General features: G+C 49.5%; 1 protein-coding gene across 1 annotated transcript; it reads right to left on the bottom strand.

Moving 5' to 3' along the window:
- Positions 1–350: 350 nt before the first annotated feature.
- On the bottom strand, positions 351–18,560 carry LOC122381903 (MKI67 FHA domain-interacting nucleolar phosphoprotein-like). The gene is made up of 6 exons (XM_043366681.1): positions 18,273–18,560; positions 17,502–17,666; positions 16,957–17,065; positions 16,640–16,765; positions 14,600–14,712; positions 351–1,109 (listed from the first exon to the last, which is right to left on the bottom strand). The coding sequence occupies exons 1-6, from the start codon at positions 18,318–18,320 to the stop codon at positions 690–692; spliced, it is 981 nt and encodes a 326-aa protein (XP_043222616.1). The 5' UTR covers positions 18,321–18,560; the 3' UTR covers positions 351–689.
- Between the last annotated feature and the right edge of the window lie 413 nt (positions 18,561–18,973).

Here is an 18,973-nt window from a genome sequence, read left to right on the forward strand (position 1 = left end):
ACACATTCTAGCAAATGTCTGACGAGTCAGCACTCTGCAGTCTGAATGAAATCTGGAGGTTGTTCTGAGAAATCATCCAGCCTAGGTAGGTATATCATATCTGAAATCAGAGGCCGTGTGTAAATGCTAAGGACGGTGACCAAACTCAGTCCACTGCATATTCTTCCTGTGAAACTGCGCAGATCGGCACCTCCACCAGCCCAGTGACATCAGCATCCCCCTCCGCCCCCGCAGGGAGCGGTCTCCGCCGTCCACTCCACCCTGGCCCTCTCCGTAGCCCCTGTCGGTGCCAGTCTCGGCTCAGGGTTACGGTGCACATGACCCCCTCCGTTCCAAACACACACTCAGAATGTCTCGCTCTCTTCGTCCGTGTTTATTTACTGGAGCCAGCGAGGATCGCATCATCGAGTTGGGCCAAGGGACTCGGCGAACAGTTGGTCAATGTTTCTCAGTCGTGAGGCACCAGGCAGGCGGCACAGGCACCAGCCTGTCTATAGCGTTCACAACGACTCAGCGATTGATGAGTTGCATGCCGTTTTACCCAACACATTGCTTGTCAGCAAAACGTGTAACAGCCTGTCAGCACGTTTTAGAACTCGACCGATATAAGGCAGTTTCCCCTTCCAGCCGAGCAAAAAGACATCGCCTTATTACCTCCCCCGCTATGCACGCCCGGTCCCACCCCTTCCCTAGCGCTTCCGTCCACTCTTAGGCGGTGTCTTCTTGCTCGGAGTTTTATTTTTCGCCGACAGCTGCTTGACCGACTTCGGAGGAGTTTTCTTCGCCATCGACTTCGGCGTCTTCGGCGTTCCGGCGGCACTTTTGGGGCTCTTAGCCACCTTCTTGGCGGCCGATTTGGGGGTGGTTGTCGCCTTTGGAGTCTGCTTGGTGGCGACTGGCGTGGAGGGCTTGCTCCGCGCTGGGGTGGCTGACTGCGGGGTGCTGGCCGCCGGCCGCGACAGGCGCCGTTTGATGACGTTGGGCGGCGTCTTGAAGGTGACCTCGTCGTCACTCTCGTCCACCTCCATCACGGGCAGCTGGGTCGAGTCTGCCGTGGTGTCTGCCGTGGTGTCCCCGCCGGTCGTCGGCGCCGGCACGGGCTCAATCTCCTGTCAAACACAGACACCGCACAGCGGTCAGTCAAGGAAAACTCTCCGAATGCGATGCCAAAGACATGCTCAGAGGTAGGAACATGCTCCAATGCAGCACAGCGAACGAAGGTAGCATACCATAGGTATAAGATAAAGCTGGCAACAACACATGCAAGGATAATATAATAATACGAACATGGGTGGATGTGAACCGAAACATATCTTACTCGGAAAAGACAGTTTCCCTTGGTAAATGATAACACGTGTCGCAAAGCTCCGTCATGGTTTTACAGCAGTGGTCGGCAGGTCCTCCGGGGTCGTGCCCCCTTTTTTGGCGCCAGGCAGCGCCATTACCCCCACCTGCCAGACCCCCATTGGTGATATAACCATGGTTACTAAAATTCCATACTTTTCCGCGACTCTTTGGGTACCATATCTGCGAGAAACCACAGGCTCACCCCCCCCCCCCCGCGGTTTCTCGCAAAAATCTCAAAAAAGTTGAGCGCCACCATTTTGTCACATTTTGTCATGCATTTTGTCTGCACATGTTGTGAAAATTTCAGACCAAAGTCGCTCAAAGTCAGGTCACCAGATCACGCCAAGTGACCTCACCTCAGTAAAGACTGTAACGCCTGTTGTAGCTACACAGAGTAATAGATCTCTTTCAAACTTTCAGGAATTGACAAAGGCAACAAAACATGTACAAAATTTGTATCTCGGACATTTGATGTAGGTGACCAAAGGTCAGCTCACTTTCACGCCCTCCCTCGTTATCAATGGGAGAGGTCGCAAAGTCAATGGTAGAAATTGAAAGACGCCTCTTTTGGATGAGTGTCATTCCTAGCACTGTGAAGCACTGAATCACAAGTAAACATGACCACTGAGCCGGAAAACTGCACCCGTAACCCCGCTGTATGTCCCTGAGGTCATTTCCGGTCGTGAACGGTATCTAATAGTTTTTCGCTAATAACTTTTGATAAAGGCATGCCAGAGCGATGAAAATACCTTAGATGTGTTTAGCTCGACGACACGGATCACCTGATGTGCAACAAGACCTTCGATGCTTCTCGACGGGGGGAGCACGATGCTGATAAAAGTGAGCTCTTGCAAGTTCTGAGTGAAACGCTACTGAAGAAAAACTATCAGCAAACAACGTACATTTTATCAGCAAACAACGTACATTTTAGCCATTTTTGTCTCCGCAGGTTAAATCGTTATTCTTAGGTTAAATCTGAGGGCGTCATCAGAAAAAAAGACGTTAAGAGAGCTATCGAATGCGTTTTTCCGCAGCTCTGTAGCTCTATCCTTTCCTGAGCTATAGGCCAGTTTGTCGAAAATTGTCAAAGGTTGACCTGGAAATTGGCGAAATTTTACGTTCGATGACCTCTGGTGAGCTGACCTTTGAATTGACCTAAAAAGTGGCCATAGTTTTCCTTCATCATGTCTTACTCTCTTTCGAACGCCGACTACGGCGTTTCGCTAGTGACCAAGGAGACAAGTTAGAAGGGGGGGAGGGGGTTCAACTTTCACCTCCAGCAGGGCGTGGATACCCAGGAGCCCCATCAGGGCGCGGGTTAACCCCCATACGAATAGGGGTAGCGTGTATTTTTCGGGAATAGATCACGTTTAAAAGGGTCGGATCATAAAAACTGTACCCTCGAGCCGATCATTTTTATCTGTCCTGAAAATGGCATGACCTTAACCCGAATAACCGTTGATTTGTGAGATCTTTCTTGAGATCATGGCAGTCCACAAAATCTCACTTCAAGAAGTTACAGCAAGAGCCGATTTACTCGGGACTTGTCATTGACCTATGGAAGGTCACCAAATGACCAAGGACCTTTAAATTGGGTAGCAGCGGCTGCCTATCTTCACGGGCAGCACGCTCAATTTTTCTGCAAAGCTCCAGCTCAGAGGCCGAGATGCACGGGTCATAGTGCAATGGACAACTCTCCTCCCTTGCTTTAGCGACTGTGAAAACGCCAACAGGCGAGCGCCGGCTAATACATGACAGTTACTTTCCACGACTGTACGGAATGGTGAGCAGCTATGTACATGAAAATGGGGAATATTTGTTTCTGGTCCCTAAAAAGCTGTTTCTGGCACCTAATTGCTGATCAGCCCCAAAATGCTTATTCGACCCTAATATCTGAATCTGGCACCTAATTGCTTCCACACAGCCTAAAGTTGCCAGATCGTCTAGTTGAACTCCGTATTTGCTGTTTGCTGATTCAGCACCAAAACCAAAACATCCAGCACCTATTTTATTCCAAGTTTGCCTACCTAATTCGCGTAATCTTCCAGATTTTATGTATCCTAACAACATGAACGTTGCATTCGGTGATGTCAAGTGCCATTTTCGCCAGTGGAGAGAATGATTAATGCCATTTCTAGCCAAAAGAGAATCACTAGCCAGCTATGGTGCAGCATAGCAAGACGCTCCTATACCAGCCCGCTATGTAGAGACTAGAGATTATTGCACCCTCAGCCATTTTAACGTGAAAAGTTTGGATCCGTCACTTCCAGCCAGGCTCTCAGGTCATAAACTGGAGTAAAGCAAATTGTCAACTCTGAACAGACATGCCACGCAACCGGCCCTCTTTTCAATATTATTAGCTTTCTGCAATCATCGTCTGACTCCATCTCGATCAAAGGCAGCATCCGGTTTCTACAGGGGCGTTTGACTGACCGGCCACACAATAACCAAAAACAAAATCAAGCTTCATGCACACATATGCCATACGTAAGAAACGGATGAAAAAGGCACAACCACTGCACAACTCTGCGCGGCAAACAACGGACAATGTCCCACGCAAGATCCCGCGTTTCTTCAGCGGCCTTGAACGGAATGAAAACATTACATTTCTTTTTTGGAGCTATTTGATGACGTCAAAAAATGCGATACCCGTTTTAATGGTCAAAATCGAGACAATTACTCACAAAAATGTTTCCCTTTAAGCATTACAAATAAATACTTTTAAATATTTAAATGACATTGTTTTTTTCAAACAAACCAATACTATTTGCTTACTTAAACGTCATATACAATGCTGAGATCACTACGGGGCTGTCTTAGAGTGTAGCTGCACTGGCAACCTTTAGGCTAGACTCCAGGGGTCATTATACCAGAACAACATGATTCTACCAGCCAGTAGTTCATTTTTCTACTAGATTGGTGCTACGCTCAGCATTTAGGTGCCAGATTCAGAAAAAAGAGTAAGGCGTACCGATGAATAGGTGCAAGAAACAGCTAATTAAGTTCATTTTCCATGATTGGTGCTGGTATCCACCAAATAGGTGCTGAGGACCAATTTTGGGGTGAGTCAGCTTTTAGGTGCCAGAAATAGCTTTTCTGGGACGCAATTAAATGGCGTCCCATGAAAATTGGCATGCGCCAGCTGATCAGTTCATGATTTGTGCGTTTGCCCTCGACTAATTTTTGAATCCTGGGGCACAACAGTTGCGATGTCTGTCCCATCAAGGGAGCCATTAATTCTAAAAAGATGAGGCTTTCTCAAAGGCCCTCATTACCCCCCGCCGAAGGGCGCCATTACCCCCAAAGGGGGCATGCCCCACCGTTTGCCGACCCCTGTAATTTAGAGCATTCCATGTTAGTCAACGAGTGACGGAAGGTACTGTTCCTATGAGAAACCAGTATCACTCCACACCTGGCTGAGTGACTCGTCTTTGTGACAACCCAACCCACGACGTAGTTCAACTTTGCAGACAGCAGCCGCGAAGGCCAGACTCAGTGTGCAAATATTTGCCGCGAGACTATAACTAGAGCTGGGAAATCATCGTGAATAGCAAATGCCTTCATACCCATACACCGAGTGTTGACATTGTCTGTTTATCCCTGAATGTCTCAGCAGTAAGTAGAACGAACACCGTTCGATGTCGCTCACAATTCCCGTGTCGTCCCTTGTTAACATACCTCATTCATAGCCAAATGAACATGGCGGGACTTTTGTGGAAAACAGCCACTCCCCAGTGTGTGTAGGGCACTCTGTATGCGACACCACCTATCGACAACCATTAGTCATCGTTGCAGACGGTCGTCTCCGGTAGCCGGACACGTGCACAATCCACACCGACCGGGGAGGTGGGGGCGTTATGGGACCACATCCCTACAGCTGCACGCACCGGCCCATGCCCGTGAATCAGGCGGTGGTGCCTCGTGACTAATTACATAAGTCCTGACCGCAGCTGCCGCAGCTGGCCAGAGCGCGTCCGGTCACCAGCCGGCCGGCCCGGCCGCAGCAGAGCCGCGGCCATCACCATAGGCCAATGATTGGGATAAACAGCCCGCGAGCGCCAACACTATTAGCCAATATTCTCCCACAGGACTAACGAGGTGTGGCGCCGTCATTTGAGCCGGCATATTTCGTAAGGATGGTCTGTTATGTAAGTTATTTGTAAAGAACCGGAGCATATTAAACCCTCGCCCGTATTGGTGTTTTGCCAGCCGCGAAAGTAAAGGGGAGGGGGTCCGTTGGACCCCCCCTTGCCGTTTGGCCCCTGATCGAGATAGACCTTCACGAAAAAAACGAGCGTGTTGCCCGTGACGAGAGGAAGCCGATGATACCCAATTTTAAGGTTCTAGTTCATTGGTTGACCTTCCAGGTCAGGTCAATGACCCAAAAGTCGGGAAAATCGGGACTTGTTAGAACGTTGTAAAGTGTGGCTGCTATGAGTTTTTCGGGGTGATGATCACGAACATCATGTTAGTTTTATATCAGCTGGTCCCGTAGCTCAGTCGGTACGGCGTTGGACTCCGCGTGGTGAGAGCACGCGTTCCCGGTTACAACAGTCCGGGTACGAAGCGCGACGGGCGCTTGGAGTTTATGGGCCTCCTTATGGTTGCGGGGGTTGCGGTTGGTGGCAGGCCGTAGCCAGGCGAAGTCACTGAGGGGACCGGCCGTGTTTAACTTTGGAGTCTAAATTCTGCCATAGAACCGAAATGGCGCGATCGGAAGGTAAAGGGCAGGGTCAACGCAACAAGCTTCGCTTAGCGGGGGCTCTGTCCTTGGAATCCTTCCAATCAAAAGGTTCGGACTAAGTTTATAAAAAAGTTTTGATCACAGATGATGTCTTCATGCATTTAGGTCAGGTCAGGTCAGGTCAGGTCAACCAGTAGGGGTCCTGCCCGGTATTCGTGGAAGGTGTCAACCGCCTCTGACAGCTTCGTAATATGCTACGAAGGCACCAAAACTACTTCGTAAATGTTCAAATGGTTGCTAAATTCGAATTGAGCTCCAAAAACCAGCCTCGAGACATGTAAAACTCGGAAAAGTGAACCGAGATCCTTAAAGGTCAATGAATTGCAGGGCTGCGGAGTCGGAGTCGGAGTCGGAGTCGGTCGGAGTCGACAGTTGTGACCGGAGTCGGAGTCGGAGTCGGAGTCGATTTTAGAAACCCGAGCCGGAGTCGGAGTCGCAGTCACCAAAAATCTGTCGACTCCGCAGCCCTGCTAGGTCTGCGGAGTCGGAGTCGGGAGTTGGAGTCGGTCGGAGTCGACAATTCTGCCCGGAGTCGGAGTCGGAGTCGGAGCTGGTTTTTGAAAGCCGGAGTCGGAGTCGGAGTCGGAGTCGCCGAAAATCCATCGACTCCGCAGCCCTGATGAATTGACCTGACCTTCTGTTGACCTTGACACCCACCCTAATGCATGGGACCAACACCACATCACATGTTTGAACGCTTGAAACCACGAAAATACTGCAAACGCGCGGCTAATGCGAGCCAACATACCCCGAATCGCGATTCCGGCCAAACATGGTCTCGAAAAGTAGGTCAAAGTTCAAAGGTCATTTGGGTCAGGGTCATGAAATTTTCAGGGTAGGCGTAAAATTGATAAACGCGAGGGCAATTAAAGTTTCGTCGCGATCGGCCGCCTTTTACGCGAGTTATATGCGAAAAACCGAGTGAGGGTCCGACAGTCCGTTCGACCCCCCCCCCCCCCCCTATAGGTACGGGCGAGGGTTTAAAAAGGCAGGCGCTTGTGTGATCCAGAAAAAAACTGGTATCAATTCCCCAGATGGGATCTCAAGTCATCAAAAGCTGTTGTCTACATAATTTTATGCTTACAATATGATGGATTAACGAAGTTAACCGATATAATTAATTAGCTCCAAATCATTTGATAAGAAAATGGACAGGGCGCATTACATATATTGCAGCTCATTAAAAACTAAGGATGAGGTCGATCAATTACATTTACCTGAGACCGGAAATTGATGAGTGAAATTATTCACCGTTTCCGTATTGACCTACACGTTTGATCGCCATAAAACGAACACTTGATATCCGATGTTAATTACCCGCCCCATTTCGGCACATTGGAGCATATGGCGTGCGATGCCAACACAATTACGTTCCACCATTACCGGATCCCACAGGACTGCCCTGGTCTGGCTGTGGGGCCCAGGGAGCACAGAAAATGTCTCTCAACAGGTCAACAGCTGTGGGTCTCAGCGGAGACGGGAGATGTCACTGGTTAAGCCACAGATGTGGGGTCCAGAAGGCATACAGGGGCCACCTCTCGTCTGGTCGTAGCTGTTTGTTCCAGCGGATGCCACCGTCAGAACTACTCATTCAGGGCTGCGGAGTCGATTGATTTTCGGTGACTCCGACTCGTACTACGGCTCCGGTTTCCAAAGTCGACTCCGACCGACTCCGACACCGACTCCGTAGCCCCGGACTCACCATACGAGGACGTTCGATAGTTGAACGTTGTACATATCCATCACATTGTGCTGATCGTGCGACCGCGTCTGGTGTGTGTTAGGAAACACGACTGGGGAGAGCATTTAATTCGCCACTTCCGGCCGAGGTAGTTCTCTATTCACAAGTTACAAGGAAAAAGTAGACGCCTGGACCTAATGAGACGGACGGCTTTGGCCATAGCCACAGACAAAGAAGTGCCGACTGTAGAATGCCTTAAAGAAGTCGGTTTCTATAGCGCATCTTTCCGCGTCCACAATGACCAGGCAGAATTTACATACAGCGTGCCGTTATCTATGTATAAATGAAACAAGACTGACTTTGGGTTATCGTAGGCTTTTGCCCAGCTTGAGGCTACCGAAAAGCATATTCGATCAAACTAATAATAGGGGAGAGTGGGGAAAGATGCCCAGGGTTTTATTATGTCATATATCATTCGAAAATGACGATCGGAAAGCAAAACCTTGTAGTTTCAACGGAAGCCAACATCATTTTTCTCCAAAAATATCACACCTTCGTGCTTGAAATATGATAACTTTTTTTGCTATTAAGCATTTTCCTGAAGAAGTGAAAGGGGGCATCTTACCCCACAGGGTGGGAAAGACGCCCCCTGGCCAGTGGCGGATCCAAGGGGGGGGTCACATGGGTCATGGCCCCCCCCTTGAGGCCCGGGGGCCCAAAGACCTGCCAGGGGCACCACCGGCCTATCAGGGGTATCACAGTCCTGACAGGGGCACCACAGGACCGCCAAGGGCACCACAGGCCTAGCAGGGACACCACGGGCCTGGTGCCCCTGGGCCCTGACAGGACTGTAACGCCCCTGACAAGCCTGAAGTGTCCCCGGCAGGCACGTGGTGCCCCTGACAGGCCTGAGGCGCCCCTGCAAGGCCGGTGGTGCCCCTGGCAGGCCTGTGGTGTCCATGGCAGGCCTGTGGTGTCCATGGCAGGCCTGTGGTGCCCTTGCTAGGCCTCTGGTGCCCCTGACAGGCTTGTAATGCCCCTGACAGGATTGTAATGCCCCTAGAAGTACTGTGGTGCCCCTGGGCCCTGACAAGCCTGAGATGCCCGGCCATGACAGGCTCGTAGTGCCCCTGACAGGCCGGTGGTGCCTTGCTAGGCCTGTGGTGCCCCTGACAGGCTTGCGGTGCCCTTGGAAGGACTGTGGTGTCCCTGGGCCCTGACAAGCCTGAGGTGCCCCTGACAGGCCCGTGGTGCCCTTGTTAGGCCTGTGGTGCCCCTGGCAGGCCTCTGGTGCCCTTGCTAGGCCGCTGGTACCCCTGCGCCCGGAGAGGACTGGTGCTCCTGAAAAGTCTGAAGTGCCCCTCGGCAGGCCCGTGGTGCCCCTGACAGGCCCAAGGTGCCCCTGCGAGGCCGGTGGTGCCCCTGGCAGTTCTGTGGCGCCCCTGGCAGACCTGTGTTGACTGGTGCCCCTGCTAGGTCGCTGGCCGCCCCTCACAGACCTGTGGTGCCCCTGGACCTTGACAAGCCTGAGATGCCTGGCTATGACAGGCTCGTGGTGCCCCTGATAGACCAGTGGTGCCCTTGCTAGGCCTGTAGTGTCCCTGGCAGGCCTCTGGTGCCCCTGCTCTGCTACCCCTGCGCCCGGAGAGGACTATGGTGCCCCTGAAAAGCCTGAAGTGCCTCTCGACAGGCCCGTGGTGCCCCTGACAGGCCCAAGTTACCCCTGCGAGGTCGGTGGTGCCCCTCACAGGCCTGCGGTGCCCCTGGAAGGACTGTGGTGCCCCTGCCCCTAGGGGTGCTCATGGGCCCAACAGGCCCGTTGTGCCCCTGACAGGCCTGTCGTGTATACTTGCTAGACCTGTGGTGCTCCTGCTTCCTGGCAGGCCTGTGGTGCCCCTGGCGGGCCTGTGGCGCCCCTACAAGGCCGTAGGTGCCCCTGACAGGTTTGTGGTGTCCCTGGAAGGACTTTGGTGCCCCTGACAAGCCTGAAGTGTCAAGGACAGACCCTTTAGACGCCAGGGTCAAATTCGTCGGACTGACAACGATTCGCTTACCTGATAACGTTCCTGGCAAGTACTACTTAGCGTCCACAACATACATATATACACATAGCACATTCATATATCCTTGCTTACAATTTGTAAATGTGGTTGTGGCTAAGAGTTAAGATACTGACTAAAATAAAAATAAAATAAAAAACTGAAAATTGGGGCACCACCAAAATGAAGTGGACGAAATCCGTTGAGTTTTTAATTTTGGGTATAGGTAGGGGCACCACTTCGATTAATGACCCTCCCCTTGGAGTTTTCCTGGATCCGCCCCTGCCCCTGGCGTTGGGTAAGATGCCCCCTGCACTATAAGTAACATAAATGGGCACGTGAATCGCCTGAACGAATCAGTAGTCCCTTCGGGCCTGCAGTAGACACCAAACGTCATCGTAAGGGCCCTCAAAAGTAGTCGTAAGGGGCTTCAGAGGTCATCGTTAGGGCCATCATAGTCCAGCGCGGTTAAACAAGCCTCCGTGGTGGCGTTCGGAGACCACTGTGGGGCCCTTATAGGTCTTCATGATGCTTGAGGGCCCTCGAGCCCATCGTGGGGACTTCAGATGCCAGCGCGGCCCGTGGAGCCAACGTGGGAGCCCTCAAAGGATGTCGTGAGGGGCCTTGGAGCCAATAATGTGGCCCACAGAGGCCGTCGTAAGGGCTCTCAGAGTCAGATGCCGCCCAAAAAGTCGCTGTGTGGGCCGAGAGACCGGCATGGGGAGCACCCGACCGTACTGGACTCTCAATAGTCCCAGATCGGCTTTTGTCTCTCATCACAGGTATGTGATAAATGATTTGACGGACTGCTTTAAGGACAGCCTACGGATTTAGGGGGGCGTCTTTCCCCATCAGGACAGGGGGCATCTTACCCCAAGGTACCGAGGTAACATTAAATCAGTACAATTTGTTAGCCATAAAACTACACCCTGAAACAACCTGTTTGGGACACAGTACACGCATGTTAATTTATCACGACTATAGCAAGGGACGCGAAAATTCTCTACCTTCTTTGATATTTACAATGTTTTGACACCAAAATATTTTTTGAAAGCAGCAAATAAAAAGCATGCAATCACCAGCCAGCCGTTGCCCAACTGAGCCTCGCAAATTTTTGTGCAGTTAACAAGGCAGGCTTCCGCTTTACGCTAAGAACATTTATTTCCAGGCTCGATTCTTTGTTTCGCCGCTAGAGGGGGTGGGGCGTCTTTCCCACCCTGGGCATCTTACCCCACTCTCCCCTACTATCACCGAATCGCGTCTATAATATCTTAACCCTCGCACGACCAGGCCATTTCTCATAACACGAACGACCAGGGGGGGGGGTTGTTACGACCCCCCCCCCTGGCGTTTCGAAACGGAAGGTCGTAGAGCTTAGCGGAAAAAACCAACGGATTGCTCTCAACGAGATCTCGCGATTGGTGGTATATTTTTTGGTCCTAGGTCAACATTTGACCTACTTTTGACCGGTCAAAGGTCAAATTTTCGGAAAAAATAGACTTTTTTCAACTTTCGGCGGCGATTGCGGGGCAAAACGGTGGGAGATATCGACTTGAAACCTTCACTATCGTGTTCCTTGATCAATTCTCTATCGTTTGGTATGTATTTCGTTTCCCTAGCTCTAAAAATGGCGCGTTGGGAGCGCCGGAAGTCGGCAAGGTCACAGTCGGCGGCAGAAATTCGAAAAATCAAAATTTAAATTTTTGAAATCTGATTGTATTTTTGGATTTGGGAGGTCCATTTGCTCCCTATAGAAGCTAATATTGCTGCATATTCCCATTGAGGTGACAAGAATTAGCAAAATAGTGGTTCGGGCGCTTTTCAAAAATAGTACCGGACGCTGTTCCTCTTGTGACGTCATAGCTCCGTGACCTGACCTGACCCGGTCAAATTTCTTATACCATATGATAGCCAATACTTGCCCCAACATGCATGGGAAGTTTCATCACGATCCATCAACCGATGTCCGTACCACCGGCAGGAAACCTCGGGCGTTGGCACTCAGTTTGTGAAAATCCGGCCGGAGGCTGTACCTCTTATGACGTCATAACTCCGTGACCTGACATGACCCGATCAATTTTTTTTCGGCAAAAGATGCGCAAAGGTTGCCCCAGAGGGTATTGAAAATTTCAGCCCGCTACAACAAGCCGTTTAGCGTGCACTTCGAAAAAACCTCAGGGGGGGGGGGGTTGATACAACCCCCCCCCCCCCCTAGGCGTTCTAGGGTTAAATTTGACAATGCATTCAGAAGATGAGAAAGTAAAAATGACGCTACTATTATAATGCCACACAGTGACCACCGTTAGCGATCATCCATGAAGTACAGTTTATATTGCCGCAACTGGGGAACACAGGAGCCTTATTGAAGCTGCTTCCGTGGCAATGAGCAAGTAATGGGATGGTACTTTAGCATAGAGCTCTGAATTATCCGGACACATTTCTGATTCGACGTTCCTATGAGCACGTTTTGATGACACTAAAAAGTTGGGTAAATGAATGCGAAATACGGTGCATACTAATACTATAACATATACGCCTTAAAATATTGTGCTACGTTCGGTCTTTTTTCATAACAAATGGTTCACTCACACCGAACCTCAGAATCCAGTATAGGCTTCGTGCCACCGGGCGTCCTGGCGCCGCCAGGCACCGTTTATACAATGGACCCTCGAACCATCCCGCAGCGCATTCCTAAGACCGAGCTGTCGCGAACCCGAGGCCGCATAGTGCGCCGAACAATGTCAGTGTCAATGCATAACAGAATGTTCCTGCATTGAGCGGAACATGGTCCCATTGTAGTGTGATCTGAGGAATACGAAAACAGTGGTAAAAACTTAACCCTCGCCCGTATAGGGGGGGGGGGTCGAACGGACCCCCATGGTTTTTCGCGAATAACTCGCGTAAAAAGCGGCCGATCGCGACGAAACTTTCAGTACCCTCGCGTTCATCAATTTCACACCTACCCTGAAAATTTCATGACCCTGACCCAAATGACCTTTGACCTGTGACCTACTTTTCGAGATCATGTTTGGCTGGAATCGCGATTCGGCGTATGTCGGCTCGCATTAGCCGCGCGTTTACAGTCTTTTCGTGGTTTCAAGCGTTCAAACATGTGATATGATGTTGCCCCTATGCATAAGGGTGGGTGTCAAGGTCACCTGAAGGTCAGGTCAGGTCATTGACCTTTGATGACCTCGGTTCACTTTTTCGAGTCTTACATGTTTCTAGGCCAGGTTTTGGAGCTGAATTCGAATTTAGCAACCATATGAACATTTACGAAGTAGTTTTGGTGCCTTCGTAACATGTTACGAAGCTGTCAGAGGCGGTTGCCACCTACTACGAATACCCTTACTGGTTGACCTGACCTGACCTGACCTGACCCGACCTGGCCTAAATACATGAAGACATCATCTGTGATCAAAACTAACATGATATTCGTGATCAGCACCCCGAAAAACCCCATAGCAGCCACACTTTACGACGTTCTAACAGGTCCCGATTTTCCCGCCTTTGGGGTCATTGACCTGACCTGCAAGGTCAACCAATGACCTAGGACCTTAAAATTGGGTATCATCGGCTTCCTCTCGTCACGGGCAACACGCTCGTTTTTTCCGCGAAGCTCTAGCTCGATCAGGGGCGAAACGGCAAGGGGGGGGGGTCCAACGGACCCCCCCCCCCCCCCTTATACGTTCGCGGCTGGAAAAAACACCAATATGGGCGAGGGTTAACATTGCCAAAATACCCAGATTTTTCTTCCGTCATCTTCCTCATTATCGCCTCATACAGTTCCGAACAGTAAAATGTTTGTGTCTGAATGCAACCCCCTTTTTGCTATTACAAATCAAACGAAGGGCGTGTGTGACCAATCTACTGCAACCATTTTACGTAACATGGGAGATGGAGACAGCTGCACAGTTGTGCAAACAATCAGCTCCCCATTGCGAAAGCTTATGAAGCTGTCGATGTTTCTCGAACGTGTGGCATGCATCTATCTCCCTCTGAGTCATGTGAATTGTGAAGTAAGCATCCATTGACATAAGTTGGACATATGCACCAACGTCCTTCCAGATCATGAGTTCCAGATGACAGTGACACGATGCTTTTTTGCTCGCGAGATCTTGTCAGTCATCTTCGGAACAGAGTCCTCACATTTTTCATAGTTCTTCAAAATTGAAATTGCGAGCGAGGTTACTTTAAACGTATCAGTTAACATAGTATGGTCGCTATGCAGTACATTACATAAATTACGGTTTAATGGCAGCCCCGAGTGTCCCCTAATGCAACTGGCCAATTGTTAAGTGTGTGCCAAACGAATACGGTAAACAAACCATTACCGACCACCGGGAGCCGTTAGCAGAGCCCTTATGGCATACTATCCATCCGTAACGAGCTCCTAGCGAACATCGTCAACTAAAAACAAGCATGCGTATTGCGTAGGTACCGTACAAACTGGTATATAAAATCAACCATGCAGCATGCTTGGCACAATAGCCTTAGGGCACTACGATGTCGTACGGTGACGATACGTCTAATCATATTGTAATAATTAATTCATAACATCATTTATTAGCTAATTGATAATTCTAGTTATCCATCTGTTATTTATTACACAATGGTTTCACGCATAGCCATCAGGTATCGATGAGTCTATTTTTACGTGGTTTGGCGCTCGGGGACAGACGACATGATATGTGCACTCCCCGGCCCTAGGTCCCCTCTCCGGAGCACACTCGACGGTTGGATCGGCCCGTCAGTTGCTGCAGCGGAAGTGTGGGATGTCCCACTCACCTGTACAAGCCCACCGTTCAGGTCGTATTTGATCCCCAGCTGGGCCAGCCGCACCATAGTGCGCCGATGAGCCGCCTCGCGCCGCTTCTGAGCGTTCTTCTTCTGGGTGGGGCCTGCAACAGGGAGTGGTGGGGCATGTTACGTGGTTCTAAGACCGCTAAAAAGGCCAAAATACATATTAGCTAGGGCTTGACCAAGGCCATAATACAAACCTTGACAATGAGAAATTGTGAAACGGAAAACGGTTCATAAGCGAATGAGCATGAAAACGTCGGAAACTTAAGAACCAGTATAACGCCTTTTGGGGCGACTAACGGAGCGAGCGAGAGGGTGGGCCTTGCACGTGCGAAATTGCGAGGGGGTACCTCCAACTGACTTGTGCATGGCATCCTACTAACCGGTCTCTAGCGATGTGCCAAATTTGGGCACAATCGGACCAGCCGTTCTCGAGACCTGGAAGCGGCACCCTGCACGTGCGCACGTGCAAAATGGGTCCCAACTGACTTGTGCACGGCACCCTACTAACCGGTCCCTAACTGTGTACCAAATTTGAGGGTAATTGGTCGAGCCGTTCTCGAGATCTGGAAACGACCCCTGCACGTGCGCACGTGCACTGTGCAGCAGCGCCCCAACTCTAGCACATGGATATGCAGTGCCTAGTGGGTGCCTACCTACATGCCAACTTTCAGCGCAATCGGCCAAGTAGTTACCGAGATATTGCAACAATTACAAAACGGACACCTCTTCGTTTTGCACGTGGCACGTGCATAAGGGGTTACCCACATGCATCAGGAATAGTCCAATACTTGGTAGAAGGAATGAAGCTACCCTACAAAAATTACCGCGTGTAAATCGGTCAAGTGGTTGCTGAGATATAAGCCTCGCAAAAGCGTGACCACGGCCGGCCGGCCGCTCATACTCAGAAATTTCCGTTAATCTAAGGAAAGACTACGCTCGCTTCGCTCGCTCCGTAATCACCAGTATAACGCCTTTTGGGGCGACTAACGGAGCGAGCGAGAGGGTGGGCCTTGCACGTGCGAAATTGTGAGGGGTACCTCCATTTGACTTGTGCACGGCACCCTACTAACCGGTTTCTACCGACGTGCCAAATTTGGGCACAATCGGCCCAGCCGTTCTCGAGATCTGGAAGCGGCACCCTGCACGTGCGCACGTGCAAAAGGGGTCCCAACTGACTTGTGCACGGCACCCTACTAACCGGTCCCTAAATGTGTACCAAATTTGAGCGCAATCGGTCGAGCCGTTCTCGAGATCTGGAAACGACCCCTGCACGTGCGCACGTGCAGCAGCACCCCAACTCTGGCACATGGATATGCAGTGCCTAATGGGTGCCTACCTACATGCCAACTTTCAGCGCAATCGGCCAAGTAGTTACCGAGATATTGCAACAATCACAAAACGGACACCTCTTCGTTTTGCACGTGGCACGTGCATAAGGGGTCACCCACATGCATCAGGAATAGTCCAATACTTGGTAGAAGGAATGAAGCTACCCTACAAAAATTACCGCGTGTAAATCGGTCAAGTGGTTGCTGAGATATAAGCCTCGCAAAAGCGTGACCACGGCCGGCCGGCCGGCCGGCCGGCCGCTCATACTCAGAAATTTCCGTTAATCTAAGGAAAGACTACGCTCGCTTCGCTCGCTCCGTAACAAAAAAACTTTTGAACTAAATTGGCGTGAAACGGTAACCCGTCCTCACCTAATGATCGGTAAACTCACGCCGTCTGCAGCGCACGCTTGCTGCCTGCCCCGCCACAAGGCTGTAGCGACGCGAGTCGGACGGTACATAGGTGGCAGCACCCGACGCAAACTACCCAGGGCTACGCTATCTGGCAGGCCACAACGAACGACCTAGGATGCAAATACCATAAGATAACTTTTAACGCTGCATGTGTGCGAGCTGTATTCCTCGTAGAGCACAAGGTGAGAAAGAAAACATTTTTGCGCAGAGTGTCCTCAATTTTGGCACGACAGACAGTGGTGAAGTAGGGCTCGGTCATGTCGCAGCATCTCTCGCTCACCTTTCCGAGCGGAGAGGAGCTCGAGGGCCCGCTCTGTCCGCTTCTGGCCCGGACAATTGCGGCCCGGCCGGCGGGTGGCGCTGGCGAACGTGGCCGCCGTCACCTGCTCCGGGGGTAGCACCGTGCCTGCACGGGGACACGGACGGGATACAGTGAGACCGGGGATGCCGCTCACCGATACACGATCGTAAGTGAGTGGAATTGCCTTTAATGACCACAACATTTTGATGGAAATGTCAGTACTGAGGGTGAGTAAGTCATACAAATATTTTCAATGACACTTCATTGTACAAAAAAAATGCAGTGTTCGCACTTACATTTCAGGATTTTCTCAAACATCAAATAGTTGTTCATGGTTTCTGCAGCAATCTTTGCCACCTCTTCTTCCAGGAATTGAACATAGCCAAAGCCCTTGCTGTTACCAGTCTGAAATATGGACACAAGATGAATGTTTTAATGAGGTCATAAGCATGCAATCAGATTATAAGAATTTTGGATGGGGTAAGCTGCAGCATGCTATTTGGAATACATTTGACTTAATTCACCAAGAATAAAATACAATATGGCAAAATGCAACTAGCATGTAAAATAGTAGCTACCATTGCATATTATGTATTTTTATTTTGCTTTCCAGCATTTCATGTTCAGTATACATGCAATGTATCAACTGAGACCAAATTTGATAGGTAAAATCCTATTCAATTTTGTCAAATACACCAAGAATGTCAAAACAAACATTGGCCTGCCTGGAAATAATCCATGTAGGATGGGCTGCACCAAATGTCATGAGCCATGCTCGTAATATAACAAACGGGGTGATTTATACCTAGATGACCAATCTGGAATATCTAATTGCACCAACCTTCGGACTCCTGGCAACACATACACGAAGGACTGTCCCAAACTGTGAGAAGAAGCCCTTCATTTCATCTTCATAAAATCCATGAGGAATGTGCTTGAGGTAAACAACTCCTGTCTTCCCAAAGTTCTTCACCCTCTTTTTCTTTGGTTTTTTAGTGCTGGGTGACTGAAAGAAAAAGAAGTACATTAGCAAAAAAGAGGGTATGGTAGAGAGAAAATGCATTTTGATATTATTATCAGTTATTTGAGTTCATAAAATCCATCAGGAAGGCTGAGTAAACAGCAATCACTTAAATTTTTATACAGTTTGAAGAAATATATCAAAGTCACGAGAATACTATTACAGAAAGTGAAGTAATAAAAAACTAAAAGTAAACTATTACACCTCATTGAAGGTGTTCTGCCGCTACTGCATCATTGATACCTAGCCCTTGTATCTGTTCTTACCTATGTTTGCATCATTATACGTTATCATATTTAAAGCATTAGACACAAAAAATTGATAGTGTAAGAGCTTGCCACAAGAGGAAAATTGACAAATAAATTAGAAAGACAACAAATCAAAATATATATCAACCAATATAACAAAATAAAACAACTTCTCAATCAAATATTAAGCATTGGATGAAAAAGCACTTACGGTTTCAACTTTATACAAATAAAATTAAATTGATATGAAAAGTAGGCGCTCGAACTCAGGTTGTGCCACACACAATATAACAACATTTCAATTTGCGTCAAACCCAATTCCTACTATTGAATAGGTACTTACTTGAGATGTCTTTCGTTCCACGGATACTTTTTCAGCTGTTTTCGCCATAGCGTAGATTTGTGTCAATACTAGAAGGAAAACGAGTGGATTGTTATTATACTCTAATAAATACGGACACAGACACTCCACTACGTTTGAAAATTACGAAAAAAAAAGCCACGAGTCACATGTGTGACCTATTGCCCCACGTTCGTATATCAGCCGCCATATATGTCGAAATGGATCATCTAAAACAATGCTATCTTATTTATGCTACGTCTGTACACTTAGCGAATTATTGACATTGACGTTCAGCGACAGATTCGCGGACCCCTAGGAATCCGCTGAAAATCCCTATATAGGGGTAACTTGGGGCGAAGAGTCGCGTGGTGCAATCCGTTAAACCCTACACCTAATACTTTTCCCGCTAGAGGGCAGCAAAGATCCAGCAACAGGTTCGCCGGACCCCTAGGATTCCGCTGAAAATCCCTACATGGGGGTAACCTGGGGCGTAGAGTCGCGTGATGCAATCCGTTAAACCCTACACCTAATACTTTTCCCGCTAGAGGGCAGCAAAGGTCCAGCGACAGATTCGCCGGACCCCTAGGAATCCGCTGAAAATCCCTATATAGGGGTAACTTGGGGCGTAGAGTCGCGTGGTGCAATCCGTTAAAGGGACCCTCCCACCTTAACATTAGTTTTGAGTTGAGATAGCCAAGTTT

This window comes from Amphibalanus amphitrite, unplaced genomic scaffold, assembly GCF_019059575.1.
Source record: "Amphibalanus amphitrite isolate SeventyFive unplaced genomic scaffold, NRLGWU_Aamphi_draft 000129F_arrow, whole genome shotgun sequence".
NCBI lineage: Eukaryota > Metazoa > Arthropoda > Thecostraca > Balanomorpha > Balanidae > Amphibalanus > Amphibalanus amphitrite.

Coding starts and splice junctions, on each gene's coding strand:
- LOC122381903 (XM_043366681.1), bottom strand. CDS start 18,320: ATGGCGAAAACAGCTGAAAAAGTATCCGTGGAACGAAAGACATCTCAA. Junction 17,667..18,272: donor TGGAACGAAAGACATCTCAA/GTAAGTACCTAT, acceptor TTTTTCTTTCAG/TCACCCAGCACTAAAAAACC. Junction 17,066..17,501: donor GTGTTGCCAGGAGTCCGAAG/GTTGGTGCAATT, acceptor TCCATATTTCAG/ACTGGTAACAGCAAGGGCTT.